The sequence below is a fragment of the Cnephaeus nilssonii genome (assembly GCF_951640355.1).
Source record: "Cnephaeus nilssonii genome assembly, chromosome: 13".
In the NCBI taxonomy this organism is placed as follows: Eukaryota; Metazoa; Chordata; class Mammalia; order Chiroptera; family Vespertilionidae; genus Cnephaeus; species Cnephaeus nilssonii.
In genome coordinates, this window is record NC_137084.1 from 40,262,688 (window position 1) to 40,280,850 (window position 18,163).

General features: G+C 39.9%; 2 protein-coding genes across 2 annotated transcripts in view; both read right to left on the bottom strand.

Moving 5' to 3' along the window:
- Nucleotides 1-6,457, bottom strand: part of LOC307109255 (E3 ubiquitin-protein ligase TRIM34-like) — a gene marked incomplete at its 5' end in the record, with an annotated part of 12,369 nt that extends 5,912 nt beyond the window's left edge. The window contains 3 exons of the mRNA XM_079787968.1: nt 4,965-5,195; nt 5,834-5,929; nt 6,431-6,457. Coding sequence (XP_079644094.1) covers nt 4,965-5,195; nt 5,834-5,929; nt 6,431-6,457 — 354 coding nt within the window. The remainder of the gene's footprint in view (nt 1-4,964; nt 5,196-5,833; nt 5,930-6,430) is intronic.
- The window catches only part of LOC307110107 (uncharacterized protein), a gene marked incomplete at its 3' end in the record, with an annotated part of 89,753 nt that overhangs the window by 71,163 nt on the left and 427 nt on the right, over nt 1-18,163 (bottom strand). Inside the window, exon 2 of the mRNA XM_079789154.1 lies at nt 6,515-6,913. Within this exon, the coding sequence (XP_079645280.1) occupies nt 6,515-6,850 (336 nt within the window). The 5' untranslated portion in view covers nt 6,851-6,913. The remainder of the gene's footprint in view (nt 1-6,514; nt 6,914-18,163) is intronic.

Here is an 18,163-nt window from a genome sequence, read left to right on the forward strand (position 1 = left end):
GCCAATCAGAGTGAGTATGCAAATTAACCCAACCAAGATGGCTACAGCCATGGAGAAAGTAGGAAGGAGGCTTGGGTTTCCAAGGCGATAGAAGAAACCAAGCTTTCCCCTGCCCTGGATGGCCTAAGCCTCCACTCAAGGCTACAAAGTTTCAATTATAGAAGGTAAACAAATCCAAACAGAAATGGCTGCTGGCCACGGAGCCAGCAGGAGGCTTGGCTTCGCTCCAGGATACAAAGTTTCAATTGTAGAAGGTAAATAAATCCCAGATACCAGGGCCTCCGCTTGGGTTGCCAGGGGGCGTGGCTGGCCTCCAAACCACCACAGGCTCTCACTCAGGCCACCCCACACCCCAAGGGAACCCAAACCCTGATCCGGGACACCAGGGCAAACAAGCTGGTCCCCACCTGTGCACCAGGCCTAATAAAAAATAATATGCAGATTGACCATCACTCCAACACACAATATAGCTGTAATAAAAGAATAATATGCAGATTGACCATCACTCCAACACACAATATAGCTGCCCCCATGTGGTCAAAGATCCTGCCCCCATGTGGACACAAGATGGCCACAAGATGGCCAGCAGGGGAGGGCAGTTGGGAGGCACCTAGCCTGAAAGGGAGGGCAGTTGGAGGCGATCAACCCTGCAGGGGAGGGCAGTTAGGAGTGACCAGGCCAGCAGAGGAGAGAAGTCGGGGGCAAAGAGGCTGACAGGGGAGCAGTTAGACATCAATCAGGCTGGCATGGGAGTGGTTAGGGGGTTATCAGGGTGGCAGGCAGGCGATTAGTTGGGAGCCAGCAGTCCTGGATTGTGAGAGGGATGTCCAACTGCCCATTTAGGCCCGATCCCACAGGAATCGGGTCTAAACGGGCAGTCGGACATCCCTCAAGGGGTCCCAGATTGGAGAGGGTGCAGGCTGGGCTGAGGGACACCCCCCCTGCCCCCATGCACAAATTTCATGCACCAGGCCTCTAGTATGTAATATAGCTAAAACAATGCATTTATAACATAAAAAACTATAACAGAAAAGGCCCTAACCCATTTGGCTCAGTGGATAGAGCATCGGCCTATGAACTGAAAGGTCCCAGGTTCAATTCCAGTCAAGGGCATGTACCTTGGGTGCAGCCATATCCCCAGTAGGAGGTGTGCAGGAAGCAGCTGATCGATGTTTCTCTCTTATCAATGTTTCTGACTCTCTATCCCTCCCCCTTCCTCTCTGTTAAAAAAAAAAAAAATCAATAAAATATATACTTTTTTTAAAAAAAAACTATAACAGAAAAGAATGTCAAATCAGTGGTTAATATTCTCACTTTAAGCCTTGGCTGGTGTAGCTCAGTGGTGAGAGTGTCATCCCAAGCATCAAAGACTCCAATGTTCAATTTCAGGTCAAGGGTATGTACCTGTGCTGGAGGTTTGATCCCTGGCCTCCTTTGGAGTGTGTGCGAGATGCAACCAATGAATGTGCCTCCCTCATGTGATGGTCTCTCTCTCTCTCTCTCTTTCTCTCTCTTGCTCACTCCTCCCTCCTTTTCACTCTCTCTAAAAATTAATGGAAACAAATATTCTTGGGTGAGGATTAACAAAATAAAACAAAAAATTATTTAAGAAACTAGAAAAAGAACAACAAATTAAACACAAATTGCATATACAAACACACACACACTCATATATAAAGGTGCACTTACTATACACACACAAAGAAAATTAAATAAGTGAAAGCTGTGATACAGAAAGGTTAAAAATAAAAAATAAATATCACTAAAATTTATTCTTTTTTTTCAAAACTGAAATTTTATTTATTTATTTACTATTTTATTTATTCATTTATTTATGTTTTATTGTTTAAAGTATTACACATAGTAGTACATATATCTTCTTTTGTTTTCCTCCACTGACTTTCCCCTAGCCTCCCCTACTCCCTGTCCATGCCCTCATCCCACCCCCTCAGGTGTCTTGTTTCCATTGCTTGTGCTTATATGCATGCATACAAGTCCTTTGGTTGATCTCCTTCCCCCCACTCCCCAACACTCTTCAGCCTTCCTGCTGTAATTTGACAGTCTGTTTGGTGCTTTACTGCCTCTGTATCTATCTTTTTGTTCATCAGGTTATAATGTTCTTTATTTTCCATAAATGAGTGAGATCATGTGGTATTTTTCTTTCATTGCCTGGCTTATTTCATTTAACATACTGCTCTCCAGGTCCATCCATGCTGCTGCAAATAGTAAGAATTCCTTCTTTTTTATGGCAGCATAGTATTCCATTGTGTAGATGTACCATGGTTTTCTAATACACTCATCTGCTGATGGGCATTTAGGCTGTTTCCAAATCTTAGCTATGGTGAATTGTGCTGCTATGAACATAGCGGTACATATACCCTTTCTGATTGGTGTTTCTAGTTTCTTGGGATAGATTCCTAGAAGTAGGATTACTGGGTCAAATGGATGTTCTATATTTAGTTTTTTGAGGAAACTCCATACTGTTCTCCACAGTGGTTGCACCAGTCTGCATTCCCACCAGTAGTGCATGAGGGTTCCTTTTTTTCCGCATCCTTGCCAGCACTTGTCGTTTGTTGATGATAACCATTCTGACAGGTGTCAGATGGTATTGCATTGTCATTTTGATTTGCATCTCTTGGATAATTAGTGACTTTGAGCATGTTTTCATATGTCTCTTGGTCTTCCTTCAGTCTTCCTTTGAAAAGTATCTATTTAGGTCCGTTGTCCATTTTTTTATTGCATCATTTATCTTCCTTTTATTAAGTTGTATGAGTTCCCTGTATATGTTGGAGATTAAACCTTTATCAGTGATAACATTTGCAAATATGTTCTCCCATACAGTGGGCTTTCTTGTTTTGTTCATGGTTTATTTTGCTGTGCAAAAGATTTTATTTTGATGTAGTCCCATTTGTTTATTTTCTCTTTAGTTTCCATTGCCCTAGGAGCGGTATCGGTGAAGAAATAGCTTCGGCATATGTCTGAGATTTCTCTACCTATGGATTCCTCTAGTATTTTTATGGCTTCTTATCTTATGTTTAAGTCCTTTATCCATTTTGAGTTTATTTTTGTGTATGGTTCAAGTTGGTGGTCTAGTTTCATGTTTTTGCATGTATCTGTCCAATTTTCCCAACACCATTTATTGAAGAGACTGTCTTGACTCCATTGTATGTTCATGCCTCCTTTGTCAAATATTAATTGAGCATAGTGATTTGGGTCGATATTTGGATTCTCTATTCTATTTCATTGGTCTATATGTCTGTTCTTGTGCCAGTACCAGGCTGTTTTGAGAACAGTGGCTTTGTAATGCAACTTGAAATCTGGTATTGAGATCCCACCTACTTTGTTCTTCTTTCTCAGGATTGCTGTGGCTATTCGGGGTCTTTTTTTATTCCAGATGAATTTTTGGAGAGTTCTTTCTAGGTCTGTGAAATATGCCATTGGTATTTTAATGGGGAGTGCATTGAATCTATAGATTGCTTTGGGTAGTATGGACATTTTAATGATGCTGATTCTACCAATCCATGAACATGGTATGTTTGTTCTTCCATCTGTTTATGTCTTCCTCTATCTCTGTAGTTTTCCACATATAGGTCTTTACCTCTTTAGTTAAGTTTATTCCTAGGTATCTTAATTTTTTTGCTGCGATGGTAAATGGGATTGCTTTTTTTAGCCTCTCTTTCTGTAAGTTCACTATTGGTGTATAGATATGCCATAGATTTCTTGGCGTTAATTTTGTATCCTGCTACATTGCTGAATTCATTTATTAAGTCTAATAGTTTTTTAGTGGAGTCTTTAGGGTTTTTTATATACAATATCATGTCATCTGCATATAAGAATAGTTTTACTTCTTCTTTTCCAATTTGGATGCCTTTTATTTCTTCTTCTTGTCTAATTGCAATGGCTAATACTTCCAGTACTATGTCAAACAGGAGTGGTGAGAGTGGGTATCCCTGTCTTGTTCCTGTTTAGGGGAAATGGTTTTAGTTTTTTCCAATTGAGTATGATATTGGCTGTGGATTTTTCATATGTGGCTTTTAGTATGTTAAAATTTATTCCTAAGAAACATCAATGAACTTGACCAAAAATAACTATCATGACCAAAAATAATAACTAAAATCAGGAATAAAAGAGAGGCCACTACTGTCAGTCCTGTAGAAATGAAAAGCATTCTAAGATATTATAATGTCTACTTTCATGTTTACAAATTTGACAACTTAGCATGCACAGATTTCTACAAAGATGTACATTATCAAGAAATGACTCAAGAAATATAAAAAACTTGAGTAAACTAATACAAGTTAAAAAAAGTATTTTAAACCTTTTCAAAGAACAAAGGTCCAGAGTGAGATGGTTTCACTGGTGAATCTATTGAATAATTAATAAGAAGTAAATAGCCTTAGCCAGTTTTGCTCAGTGGATAGAGCACCGGCCTTGGACCAAAGGGTCCAGGTTTGGTTCTGATCACCTCTGTTGCACGCTCCTCCCCAGCATGGGCTCTGGTTGGGGCTCATGCTGGAGGCAACAAATGCATGTGTTTCTATCACATCAATATTTCTCTCTGTTTTTTCCCTCTCTCTTCCACTCTCTCTAAAAATCCTTCAGATGAGGAGGATTAAAACAACAACAACAACAACAAAGAGATAGCTGAATAAAGTTCTAGGCTGGATCACAGATACAGGGGCCTACAGAATGCAATGAATCTTCTCTTCACTGTCAATTTTGTACTTTAATTGATACATTAATAAGAACAAGACTTTTCCTTGTTATTCATGTATTCAACAAATTCACTAACCTCTGAAACAGATGCAGGGAAGTGTCACTGTAAGACCAATGGAAACTCAGGGTAAAATACAAGTTAAAAAAATATTTTAAACATCACAAGAAACACAGCCACACAGCCAAGAAGAAAACTTAGTCTTAATTTTCTTTAAGTTCAGATGCTGGGGCTTATTTCTAAGTCTTACCTGCAGCATCTCTACTGTTGATGCCTGCAACTGATGCTCCAGATCTGAAATGAGATCTTTCAATAACTTCCGCTGCTGAGCCAGCTCACTCTCAGCCTGAGCAAGGTCATCGAGATTATCTGCTGCCTCCTTCTCCAGCCTTTGTAGCTCCTTTTGCTCCTCACTGGCCAGGATATATTTCAGTTGTTTAAAATAATCCTGGACATTTTTCAACTCATTTTCTATTTGATCCTTCAGGAATGAGAAAGAAAGACAGGGACTCGGGCTATCAGGCAGACTGGGAGCCAGAAAAGAATGTATTTGATTTGGGTGTTCTCAGAGGAAAGAGAGATGGAAGTAGAGGAGCAACTCTAGGGGAAACTGATTTTTCCTATTATTTCGTCTTCATCATATTCCAAAATAATGCCCTCATGTCTACATTATTGAGGTCAACCCTGAACCAAAATAGGACACCTGGGTGTGGCTCAGCTCTCACAGAGCTGCCCAGGACAGTGATGTCTCCATGCATTGCTCCTCACCTCAACCCCACCTGCTGCCTATGTTGAGCACCTGGAACAGAGCCACGAGCCATTGGCAATTGTCTTCCCCAGAAGAGTTAAAGGCTCAAAATAATGACAAATGAATATAAAATTCATTACCATCCTTACCAGGGAGTCTGTCTATGGGAATAACTAACCTACAAATATCTGCATTATTTTGTGATATGTTTATTTTCAGTCCTACCCCTATCAGGGAAAGGATAAAGAATGGCTAATCTATAAGTCCAGATATATTGACTGTCAGGAAACAAGAAGGAAGGGACCTCCTTATGACTAACACTTGAGGTCCTGCCCAGATTCTTAACTATCTCGGGAAGAGTCTCCTCTTACCTTCCTGGAAGTTCTCTTTTCTTCAAGGTCATCTTGCAATTTCTCAGCTTCCTGCTGCTCCACCCTCAGCCTGTCCAATGCTGCTTGAAACTTCTCCTATGAGAGAGGAATTACATCAGTGTCAAACTATGGAATAACAAAAACTCTGTGGTTTGAAGAAAACTTGATGTGGTTATGTGTTCTTTAAGACTCAGATGATAGAAATCACCATTACCATGTCAGAAGACTGATTCTCTTTGCCCTAAACTTTAGGGTCTTAAGTAAAAAAACTTGACCCTATAGTAAGGAAATAAATTAGGTCTCAATCCACCCAGTTGCCCAGTTACCAATTGTGTCCAAAGGGTAACAAGCTTTGCTTGTCCGCTTATTAGCACAAGGTATGAAAATATCTACTTCTGGTTTAGAGTTTGCTCATCATTTGTAATTATGTAGAATGTATAGAAATGTCCTTCAGGCCTTGGAAGATGAACATAGGGGAACAAAAGTGAAAACAGGCCTCAGGGTTATGGTGGCAAGTCAAATACAAAAGTTGAGGTTTCCCATCAACTTTTTTAGAAAGTACTATTTTCTGCTCTTTCTTCCATCCCAATCTATTACCTTGTACTCCTGGGCAATCTCCTCCATGAGGAATGTGCGATGACCACGGTGCTCTTGAGACCGCTCACAAAGCCAGCAAATGATCTGCTCATCCTCCTTGCAGAAGAGCAGGAGTTTCTCTCCATGGCGCACACAGAGATCTCTCTTCTGCTCCTCCTGTGGGCTCAACTTCGCCTCCCTAAACCCCTCCACTATGTTGGCCACATGTCGATTGAGACGCAGGTTCTCAGGCTGGTAACTGATCTTGCACACAGGGCAGCTGCTCTCTCCTTGGCCAATCATAGACTCCCTGTTGTTTGCAGTGATGCAGGCTTGGCAAAAGGTGTGCCCACAGTCCAGGCTCATGGGTTCTGTTAGGAGCTCCAGGCAGATGGGGCAGGTTACCTCCTCCTTTATGTTCACCAGAATTCCTGAAGCCATCGCAGCTGGTTCCCTGCTCCTTTCTCTCTTGATCTGAGGCTCCTCTTGTTCATTGATCTCTGCCTAATTAGAAGTGTTAAAAGGGGGCAGAGTAAGAACAGTGGGAATAAATGTTGCTAATTGTGTAGAAATCAAGGATGGGGCAAGGGCAATTATATAAAAGGACAAAACAGAAAAGATAGAGAGAGAAGGAAAAGAGCATGGTGACCTGGTAAAAATAACATTTTATAATAAGATTATTAATTTATGAATTAATAATTTTTTTGTCTCTAGGGTATTTTTTACATTGAGTTTTAGAAAGAGTGGAAGGGCAGGAGGGAGAATGGGTCAGGGAGAGAGAGAAAGAGAGAGAGAGAGAGAGAGAGAGAGAGAGAGAGAGAGAGAGAGAGATGATTGTGATAGATACACATCAATCAGTTGCTTCCATACATGTCTTGATCAGAACAGGGATGGAACCTGCAGCCCAGGTATGTGCCCTTGACCTTTCAGTGTGAAGGCCAATGCTCTAACCACTGAGAAACACCAGCCAAGTTACATAATAATTGTAAATACTTTTAGTTAATCTGACATGATAAATTTCATTTTTACCTATGCAATGGTTGTTATTGTCCTTTACTTTTACTGAATAAAAGGATGACCTGATACTTTTACTACCAAGATGTTTGTGTGGCCCAATATCTCTCTTGCTTCTTTCTATGCCAAACACATCCTTTGGGCTTTTATACCTGCTCTTCTCTCATTAGACAATGCTGCCCATGGTCTCAGTAGGACTCACTCTCATCCTTCTGTTAACAATTTCCTTCCATGTTCCTTCATCAGAAAGACCTGCTTTCACTTGCTTATTTACAGTCTAACCATTGCCATAATTTGCTATATATTGAAATGATTTCTTTTAGTATTATGACATAATACTTGACAAGTGTTTGTGTAAATGGCCAGAGCAAACCTTTTATCAAATGGGTACATAAATTTAGTGAGTGACTTACAAAGACCATTTTCAGTACACACAGTTGTGATAAATCTAATGTACCTTAGAGGTCTGTTTCTACCTTATTGCGTTAATCAAAGACAAGACAGGTAACTTAGGAAGTTCTGGGGAGTCTTGTTTGATAAATAGTAAAATTTCATGTTTGCCTGGAAATAGGCAAAGGACATTGATAGGAGCCTAATGTATGCTGATGGTGGGGAGGGAGATAGCATAAATATACTCAGAGGATCACACAAGTCACATATCTGAAAAAATAAAAACACAGATAAAATAAATATCAGTCTTGCAAAAGAAATCTCTACATATTAGGCAAGATCATTCAACTAATTTTTCATCACTATGAATTACAGACTAATAACTAAACTAATACCCATATATACAAATATGAGTCTAAACAGAGAGTTTAAACCATTATGACCCTGACATTCACCTGGAAAGTAACAGTAAATTCAATCATCAGCTATATATATTCAAAAACTATGTGACAAACACTAAGTGATAAACACTACTAGAGGGATGTGCATGTTGATGGGAAATAAAACAATGGGGGCAGATAAAGGGTTGTCCAGCAATTCAAACTTGCATACCTAAAGGTTTAACTGAACACTTAAGATGAAGGAAATAAGGCATATGGGAGAGAAAAAAATTATTAGGTAAAGGAAATGACTTGTTCTTTGAAGATGAACCACCTTGTCTGGGATTGAAAATGCCAGTGTGGCTGGTGTGAGAAAACTGCTAGCATCACATGAACCTGCAGTGACCATGACATAATGGCACTTCAAGAATTATGTAACATTTAGGGACACTTTTCTAAGAGAAAAAGTTTTGGGCTGTGGAATATTCAGTGGATCCAGTGTGAAATTGGGAAGATGAGTACAATGCACACAGTTGCCCAGAGGAGAGATGGTGATAGTTTTCAGGAGAAGAAGATGAAGGATATGGAGAGCAGGTGATTAATGAGACATAGGATGAGGTAAGAGGAAAGGATTGGAAGTTTGATTAGATGACGGAGAACAAAGGGTTAACATCAAACTTAGACTCTTTCTTACTATTAAGGTAATATTGGCTCTTCTAATAAGTTGGTTTTTTGGTTTTGTTATCTGGAAAACTCATAAGGATACAATAAAGTGGAAGTTCAACTGTCTTGCAAGGCCAGATTGTTGATAGCAAAATTAGCCTGATGTGGAAAGTGCCTTTGGACTTAGGAGGACTTTATATAGACCTCAAATGCAGTTAATATGCTTAGATTTCATTTTTCATAAGGGGATTGTGACTTTTATAACCACCATTGTATCTTTATGGCCCATGGATGCTATGCCTATGGGCTTTCACAGGTAATTTGCACTCTGTAGCTCTAGGCTTATACAGTACAAACTTTAGTGGTTTCACACACATCTACTAAGTCTGGCTTCTTAAAAGGCTGAGATAACAGAAATAAAGTACCTTCCATAGCACTGTGAAGACCACCACTAATAGCTCAGCTAAGGCAGTCAATGTCAGTATGCCCTGCCTCCTGTCCTGTATTCTCAGCTAAGCTAAGTGACCCTGACAGCTTATATCTCACAGGTCACAAGATGGTAATGACCATTCAAATTGGAGATGATGCTGGTGGTCAGTCAAAGAGGTGTGGACAAAGAGGACCACATGTTAACCTGACAAGATAAGGAAAGGTCTGAGTGGTAGCCTTGCAAAATCAAAGACCTAAAGTAACCACAGAGGATGGTCTGAAATTAAAAGTTTTTAAACTAAAACAGCAGTTTTGGTGGGTAGTCATGTTGCAGGCTTGTATTTTCCCTGACAAAATCAATCTTTACTTTAACTGAGCCTGTCCATTGTCCTTTTGCATCTATGATAACATACAGTTGGAATGTCCAGGTAATTTTCCTTTTTTTTCTGGACCCCTCAAACACATGCACCACTGTACAGAGACCATAAATACCCTCATTGTTATTGAGTTAATTGTTGACTGTTAACTATCCTACACTCACCTAAGTAAAAGAAGAATATGTCTATCGTTTTACTTTTTATCCAATTCCAGAGCTTCTATCCCCTTCTTTCTGTTTTCTTCTGCCTCAGCCTCCCTAATCTATCACCAATGGATTTGATGTAACACACTTATGTCTTCTCTTTTGATTCTAATGTACAATGCAAGGTGCAAAACTGCCATTCTCTGGAGCATTATCTCAATCCATTGAGATTCTGCTCCCAGCAATTGTGGACAGTTTGGCTGAAATAACACACAAATTTTTCACAGGTTTGAATGTTTCTTAAGTTACCAGAGGGTATCACAGAGTAGTAACACAGTGATGCTCATTCTCCCACCTGGACTCAGTATGGCCATATGGCTACTGTCTAGGATCAGGAGTTATCTCCAGAACTTCAAGTAAATGGGACTATAAAGCAATAAAGAAAGAAAATATCTCAGTAGATATTCATGTCTTGATGGTTGACAAAGTTGGATGATAAAGAAAGATCTGCAGTATGAGATACCGTGGCTCACGAGCCACATGTGACCGACACCCCCACTTCTTCTCACGCCACTTCTTCAAAATAGACTCGCCCAGGCTGAAAACCTATATCTGCGCATGGGCCACGAAGTTTCAATTGCACTGTACGTGCGTGCCCGCACATGGTATTTTGTGGAAGAGCTACACTCAAAGGGCCAAAGAGCCGCATGTGGCATGTGAGCCGCGGGTTGCTGACCACTGCCCTAACCTGATAATCCTCTTATTGTTTACCAAACTTTACCTTTGATATACCTGTTTGCTTTGCTAAAGGGCAAATGTGTAGTCTAGTAAATAAAACTAATGGGTCTGGAGTTTCAGGGAGCTCCCCATGCCTTCTAAATTTATATTTCTTGTCTAGTGTATCCATTTGTGTGCAGCCCCTTCTCCAGACCTTGAACCCTATCCACAAATGGATGTGGCGTTCAAATCTGGCGCCTCAAAACAGGTATTTGGAGAAGATTCGCCGGAGCAAAAAACGAAGAAAGTCACCAGAAAGGTGGGAAGTGCACCGAAAAAGGTGGAGAGAGTCACTGTGCACAAATCCCATGCCAAGCTTTGGTAGTTGCAAGCTGTAAGTGGGCAGTAACATCTTTTATTTCAAGCCAGGCTATAAGGGGAAGAACTTGAGTAAAAGGCAAAAATATCATTGTAAATTTTTAGGATAAAGAAATTAAAATGTCAAAAGGTACTCTCTTAAATCAGGCTCAAGGAAAACAAGTGCCCTGTCATCTTTAACTAGGTGGGCTCTTGTTTAAACTGCATTATGCCTAATTCTTATTTGGGATCAACAGCCTGTAATACCTAAGGCCCCGGATCTTCTGCCTCTAGTGTGGGAAGGCTCAACAGCTAGAGAAAATGGGGCTATCATCCTCTCACAAAAGGACTCTTTAATGCTATGTCTGAAAATTACCATATGACACCTTGGGACAGGCAGATTTTAGCTAAAATAACTTTAGAGGCCAGTCAATGCTATGGAGAGCAGAATAGGAAAGATCCATGAAAAAAACTCTGATTTATTAAGTCTTGTCTATATGTTATGAGCACTTGTCTGTTGATTATTGTTTTATCTGTCTTTGTTGTTTATTGTTAGTCTATTAAGCATGCCTTTGATTTAATTTAATAAGAAAAGAAATGTAGGTGACCAGACCATTACTAAACTTCCCAAGAGCAAACAGGATGTGAGGATGGGGAGACATATGGTCTATGGTACATGTCCTAGGACTGTGGTTGGCAAACTGCAGCTCACAAGCCACATGCAGCTCTTTGGCCCCTTGAGTGTGGCTCTTCTACAAAATAGACTCGCCTGGATGAGTCTATTTTGAAGAAGTGGTGTTAGAAGAAGTTTAAGTTTAAAAAATTTGGCTCTCAAAAGAAATTTCAATTGTTGTACTGTTATTTGGCTCTGTTGACTAATGAGTTTGTCGACCACTGTCCTAGGAGACAAAGGGAGGTTGAGCTAACTGAAAAAGGCCCCAGCCCATTAATTACTAGGTCTTTTGGTGATCCTATAAAATGGATACCCACTCTCAAGAATGCTAATAAAAGTCTCATTTTTGCCATGTTTTTATTTCCCAGTCCATCATTTGAAATTTGGATAGATGAGACATTTATCATAATTTAAGAGATACATCTGGGATTTCTGTGCCCAGGAAAAAGGCTAGCTTAAGAAAAGGCATGCCCCACCCAGTTTTGGATGGCCTCTTGAGCCCCATCTCTTTATGGATTCTGTAGAATAAACCCAACTGTTTTTCTTTAAAAGATGGCAAAAATGACATAAGGAAAATATACAGGCTGTATTTGGGCAATAAGATTAGTGTTTCCATAATAATGGGTAGTTCTTGAATAATAATGGACCACATTCCAAGGTTAACATTAAAGCCACTGAAAGTCAGTAAGTCATCTCTGTTACAGAATTTGCCAAAGAAAATGCCTTGGATAATAATAATTGACTTTGGAATCTCAAAATTGTTGAAACATGGATAGATAGATGTAGCTAAAATGAAGAATTTGTGATGAAGCTTTTAGTGATAATTATAAATATATTGATGGTGGGGGTCCAGTCACTTGCTGAGAGACTGGCTGTGCTCTCTGATGGAGGAGGAGGCTGGTCACGTTTCCCACAGCAGTAACCTTAGGTGTTATATATCTCTAAGGAAGAATGTGGCAGTTTTATATTCAAGTAGCTACGGACCTGCTCCCTTCTCCCCCTGCCTTTTCATCAGCCTTCTATATGACAGGTGGGGATATTTGCCAGCCTCATATGTCTAAACATACTTTTCCAAAGTCTTTGGTAACTTAAAACTTTAAAACATTGCTGAAATAATAATAAAAATTATTAAATATCTAGGTATTTTAATATGACAGAATACTGAAATATTAATCTGAGTTTGCCTTGTATGAAAAATCTAAAGGGTAGGTTTGAATCTATTAATTAAATATTGTATTTTATTTGAAATACTAGTGGACTGGTGCACAAAATTTATGCCTGGGGCTGAGGGGGTTCCCTCAGCCCAGCCTACAACCTCTCCAATCTGGGATCCCTTGGGGGATGTTCAACCACCGGTTTAGGCCAAATCCTACATATGCAGTTAGTCCCTGGCTGCAGAGACTGTGGTCCAGATCAGGCTCGGGAATCGGGCCTAAGCAGGGATCAGGCCTAAACCAATGGTTGGACATCCCTCTCGCAATCTGGGACCACTGGCTCCTAACCGCTCACCTGCCTGCCTGCCTGATTGCCCCTAACTTCCTCTGCCTGATTGCCTGCTTTCCCCTAACTTCCCTCCCCTGCCGGCCTGATCTTGCCCTCAACTGCTCTACCCTGCCGACCTGATGACACCCCCAACTGCCTCTGTCTGCCTGATCACCCCTAACTGCCCTCCCTTGCTGGCATGATTTTGCCCCCAACTGCCCTCCCCTTCCCGCCTAATTTCACCCCAAACTTCCCTCCCCTGCTGGCCTGGCTGTCCTCAACTGCCCCTCGTGCCGGCCTGATCTCACCCCCAACTGCCCTCCCCTGCCAGCCTGATCTTGCCCCCAACTGCCCTCCCCTGCTGGCCTGATCGCCTCTAGCAGCTTCTGCCTCAGCCCCCACCACCATGGCTTTTTCCAGAAGGCATTCAGACATCCGGAAGATGGTGGGTCAAGCCAGTCTAATTAGCATATTACCCGTTTAGTAGTATAGATAGATTATATAGGATAGGGTTGCTTAAATGGGGGAGGGGGGAGCCTTTTTTCAGCAGGGGGAGATGCCCTTGGCAGACAAAAATACATAATCCCTATATCTGGACTGATAGCCAGCCATATGCACTATACTGCAAAACCGGTCATTAAAAAATTGAACCGCTTTCTTATACCTTATGGTTGCCCTTAAAACCCCTCCTCAGCCCCCACCGTATGTTCTGCCTTCGCAGTTCACCCAGATTAGGTTTTGATTGGTTGGTTTCTATGCCATTCAGTGTCAAAAGCTCCGCCTCCTAGGCAGCTATTGGCTCCTCCCACTTCACCCAGATTTGGTTCTGATTGGTCAGTTTCTATGCTAGTCAGCATCTTCAGGCCTATCAATGGGCCTGATCAGAGAGGCAGGGCTGATCAGCAGCCCCAGTGGAGGCCTGAGAGAAAGAGAGGCATGGCTGCTGGCCAGGCCCAAAGCAAAAGAAAGCGGCAAGTGCTGATCAACAGGTGCCACGAAGGCTACAGATCAGACCCTGCTTTTCTCTCCAGGCCTCTCTTTTATGGTCTGACCAAATTTTTAATATAAAAACCAGTTTAAATTTAATGAACATCTTTTAGAATAATTATAAAAAAATATATAATATAATCTTCAGGCTATATATATTTAATAGTCTTTCCAAGTTAGATTTTAAGACTTTAACCGAGAGATAGCTTTGGGACATTTCTAGGGCCCAGAAATGATTCAAGAATTTACTCTCTTCTTAAAAGAAATATTTTTGAACTAAATTAGGCTGATCTAATATACTTGAAATCATGTGGGAATCTTTATCAAATAAAAATTAATAACTGTATTCTATTTATATACATGTATTTTAAATGTTATAAAGGTTTCATCCTTTAAGCTTCGCAGGATAAAGTTGCTGAATACTCCTTAAGCAAAACCAGATTATTCAGCAATGGGATTTTAAGACAAAAAGCCTCAAACAGCCTGCTCTTCAAATAGGCTAGGGGTAGAGCAGCATCTGTGCTTCATAGGTCAAATGTGTTTGCTTACTTTGCTTTTTCAATAAAGGCTTTCTACTATATAATCAAGGTCTCATATAATCTCATTTATATGAGAAGCCAATATTTTATGAGCAACCTGGTTCTAGTAAAGGCCAAAGTAAAAATTTGCATACATATGCAAATGAGCACTAGCCAAAAAGAATGCTGTTCAAAAGTAAATTTTAAGCTTAGTGAAAAGGAGAAATTTTAAAATCTCTTTTGCTACTATTTACAAAGTAAACTAAAAGTTATTATTCAAGCATTAAATCTCACCATTAATAAGACACCATAAATAAAAAGAGAGTTACTTTTATTTATGGTGTCTCTACTGGAACTGCCATGTCACCATGGCTCTGCCTGAGTTGTTTGATGGATATATAAAATTACTAGCTCCTTGCTCTCCATCTCTCTGTAAGTGATTAGACTTTCTTTTAAATCAGGTTTTTATCCTTTTCCCATTCATTAGCAATTCTTTAATACCTGAGAAGTGTTTACCTGATAACACACCTGTCTCACACAGAGCCTTTCCATGCCCTGAAACTCATTCCACAGTGGCACCTATAGAAACCTCAAAGACAACCATAGAGAGGTCATTTTATCACTAATAATTTTATAACCAGTTATAATTTAGAAATCACCTTGATGTATTTATTTCTTATATAAATACTTTTGACAAGTAAAAGTACTCCTTGAATTAATAAGTACTAATTAGCAGTCAGAAAATAGTTGTGAGAATATAAAAGTACAGCATAGGGAATAAAGTCAATAATATTGTAATAACTATGTATTGTTGTGTAAATATATTTATATGTACAACTATATTTCACATGGCATGTAGGTACTTGAAATATTGTAGGGGAACACTTGTAATTTATATGATAGTCTAACCACTAGGCTGTACATTTGAAACTAATACAAAATAATATTGAGTGTCAACTCTGATTGATAATTAAAATAAAACAATAAAGAAAAATAAATTAAAAATAAAATGCAATCATTTCTTCAGATGCATAAATAACTTACAATGGTCAATGTCAGTCTGTTCAAATAAGTAGAGTTGTAGGGAAACATTCCATTCTCAATATTGCCATCCAGTGTTCTCTCCACTACTGCACAGATTAAAGAAAAAAATATATAGCGATAGAAGTTGAAGGAACTAGATTGATACCCAATGCTATTGGGATGTAGAAAGAAAGAGAGAGAGCAAGACCATTTGGGGAGTCCTGGGAAGTTATGAGTCTGTAGATAATGGGTCTTTATTTTGGACTGAACATAAGGTAATATGTTCAGTTCAAAATAAAGTATGTGTGTTTAGGAAGGAGGAGATGTGTTTATATACTCAGAATCATACTCTTGACAGAGACCTTTGAAACATAAATTCCAATGAGGCAGCATCTGTTACCAGGAGAGAAAAGACTCAATATTAAGGGTGGCCATACACTGGAGAGATAAAGTCTATTCTGTTCCACGCACATAAAGTGTGATTATGAGTTGAATTGTGTCCTTCTAACACATATTGAAATCTAAACCCCAGAATGTTTGAGTGTAACTTTGTTTGGAAATAAGAGTCTTTGCAGGTGATCACATTAAAATAAAATCAATAGGGTGTTCTAAATCCAATATGAATGTGTCCTTATAAAAAGGGGAAATTTGTACAGAGATAGACAAATGCACATGAAGACTGCCATGTGAAGATGTAAGCAGAGATCAAGGTGATTCCACTAAACAACAAGGAATTCCAATGAATGCCAGTGAACTCTCAGAGAGGCATGGAACAGATCCTTCCCTCATAGCACTGAGAGGAACCAACCCTGCCAACATCATTGATGTTTTATTTCTAGCCTCCATAACTGTGAGAATAACTTTCACATAAGTCACCAAGTTTGTAGTAAGTTTTGTATGGCAGTCCTAGAAAACTAATACAAGTGCTTATTTTTCCTTTGTTTAGTTTTTGTATTCTATCACTGAAGAAACATTATACCACTGAAACCCTCCTATTTAAGACAGACAGGCACATAGGCAGACAGAGATAAAATGTATTCTCCCTCTTGGAGATGGTACAGTGCAGGAGTTTTTATAAAGTAAGGTAAGGTTCTGAGTTTTCTTATCTCACTATATCAAAATTGTCCTTACAGAGGCTTTCTGTATCTTTGCAGTGCAGATAAGAAACATAAAAGTGTCTCCACAATGTTGATCAAGTCCTATGAGAGGTTTAGCCAACATCCTGGAAACCTCTCCTGTACCCTGAGTCAGTAACTGACAATGAAAAGGTGAACCTGTTCTTGGCATCCAGACACCTGGGAAACTCAAATCTATTGCAACTCTTCCCATTCCTCTATATTCAGAGTTCTTTCTTCTACACCACTTCCTTCCATCAAGGTTTTAATCTGCATCACATTAATGAACTTCCCCAAGAGTTCTAGCTCTCAGGTCAATTTCTTTCAAAGAAGTCATTTGGGTGCATTCTATAGAAGTTAATACAGTTTTATACCACAGGTGAATCCATTTGTTGTTATGATTTTAATAAAAAATTATTTTCTCCTGCTTTGAGGGACCTGGAATAGCCCCTGAGAATTCAGTTAGTATACACCAGATATGGAACTTGTCCCAGTATAAAACACATATCCATGATCTCTGAGATGAGGGAGGAAAGAAAATACACATCAAAATCTAAGTAATACAGAGATCAAAGAACAAATTGCTCAAAGGAGATTAAGATGGGTATCTTTTTGAAAAGTTACCAACTCCTTTTCTTAGCTGCATGCAAGGGAAAAGTGAGTAAAGGGTTAATATAATAACAGTGGTGAGCGGGGTATGTGTAAGATGATGCAGAACACATTCCAAAGCCAGAGAGGACACCTGAGAGTCATGGAATGCACTGAGGTAACAGTGAGCCACAGCACTCTGGGGAGGACAAATTTCCTGTTCCTGGACCTGCAGAGAGTAAAGTGACCACATAGGAGCTACAGAATTGGACAGCCACCTGATCATCCAGCCTCTCTCATCAGGCTGGTCAAATGGCCAGTCATTTATCACGAAGGTTGTGAAAGTTTCCCAGAGTTACCAAGATAAGAGTAAAGGATCAGCATTCAGGGAAGGGGCAGTAGATGTCATGTCCTGTATCAAAGTTGGCAAGAAAAAGCCCCCAAGCAGCCCAGGAAGCCAGGCAAGAAGATGGATGAGGAAAATAAGGCATCCCAGAAGGAGCAAAAGAGGGGCAGAAAGCAATGGCCAAGGGGAAGGGCCCTCAAGAGACTTGTGAAAGTAAGAAGTCTGGCCAGAAATGAGCTATTCCTTGTTCCTTGGGCAATGGTGATCCTAAATTCCATTCCTGTTTTAGCATATTCTTGTGATAACATGGGTTTCCACCTACAGATAAAATGAACAACTGTTGTCTGAGAGCTTATTGTACATTTAAGAATAAAGTTCTATAAAAATAAATAAAATTTAACAAAAGAGTAAGAGGGTGTGGTTGCTGGCAGAGCCCCTAAGAGCCCATCCCTCCCACATGCCTCCTGATAAGGGCTCCCACTCCTGCTGGCCTCACCAGGGGCCTGGGCTTTATGAAGAGGGAGAACAGGGCTAATCTCACAGACTTCCTGG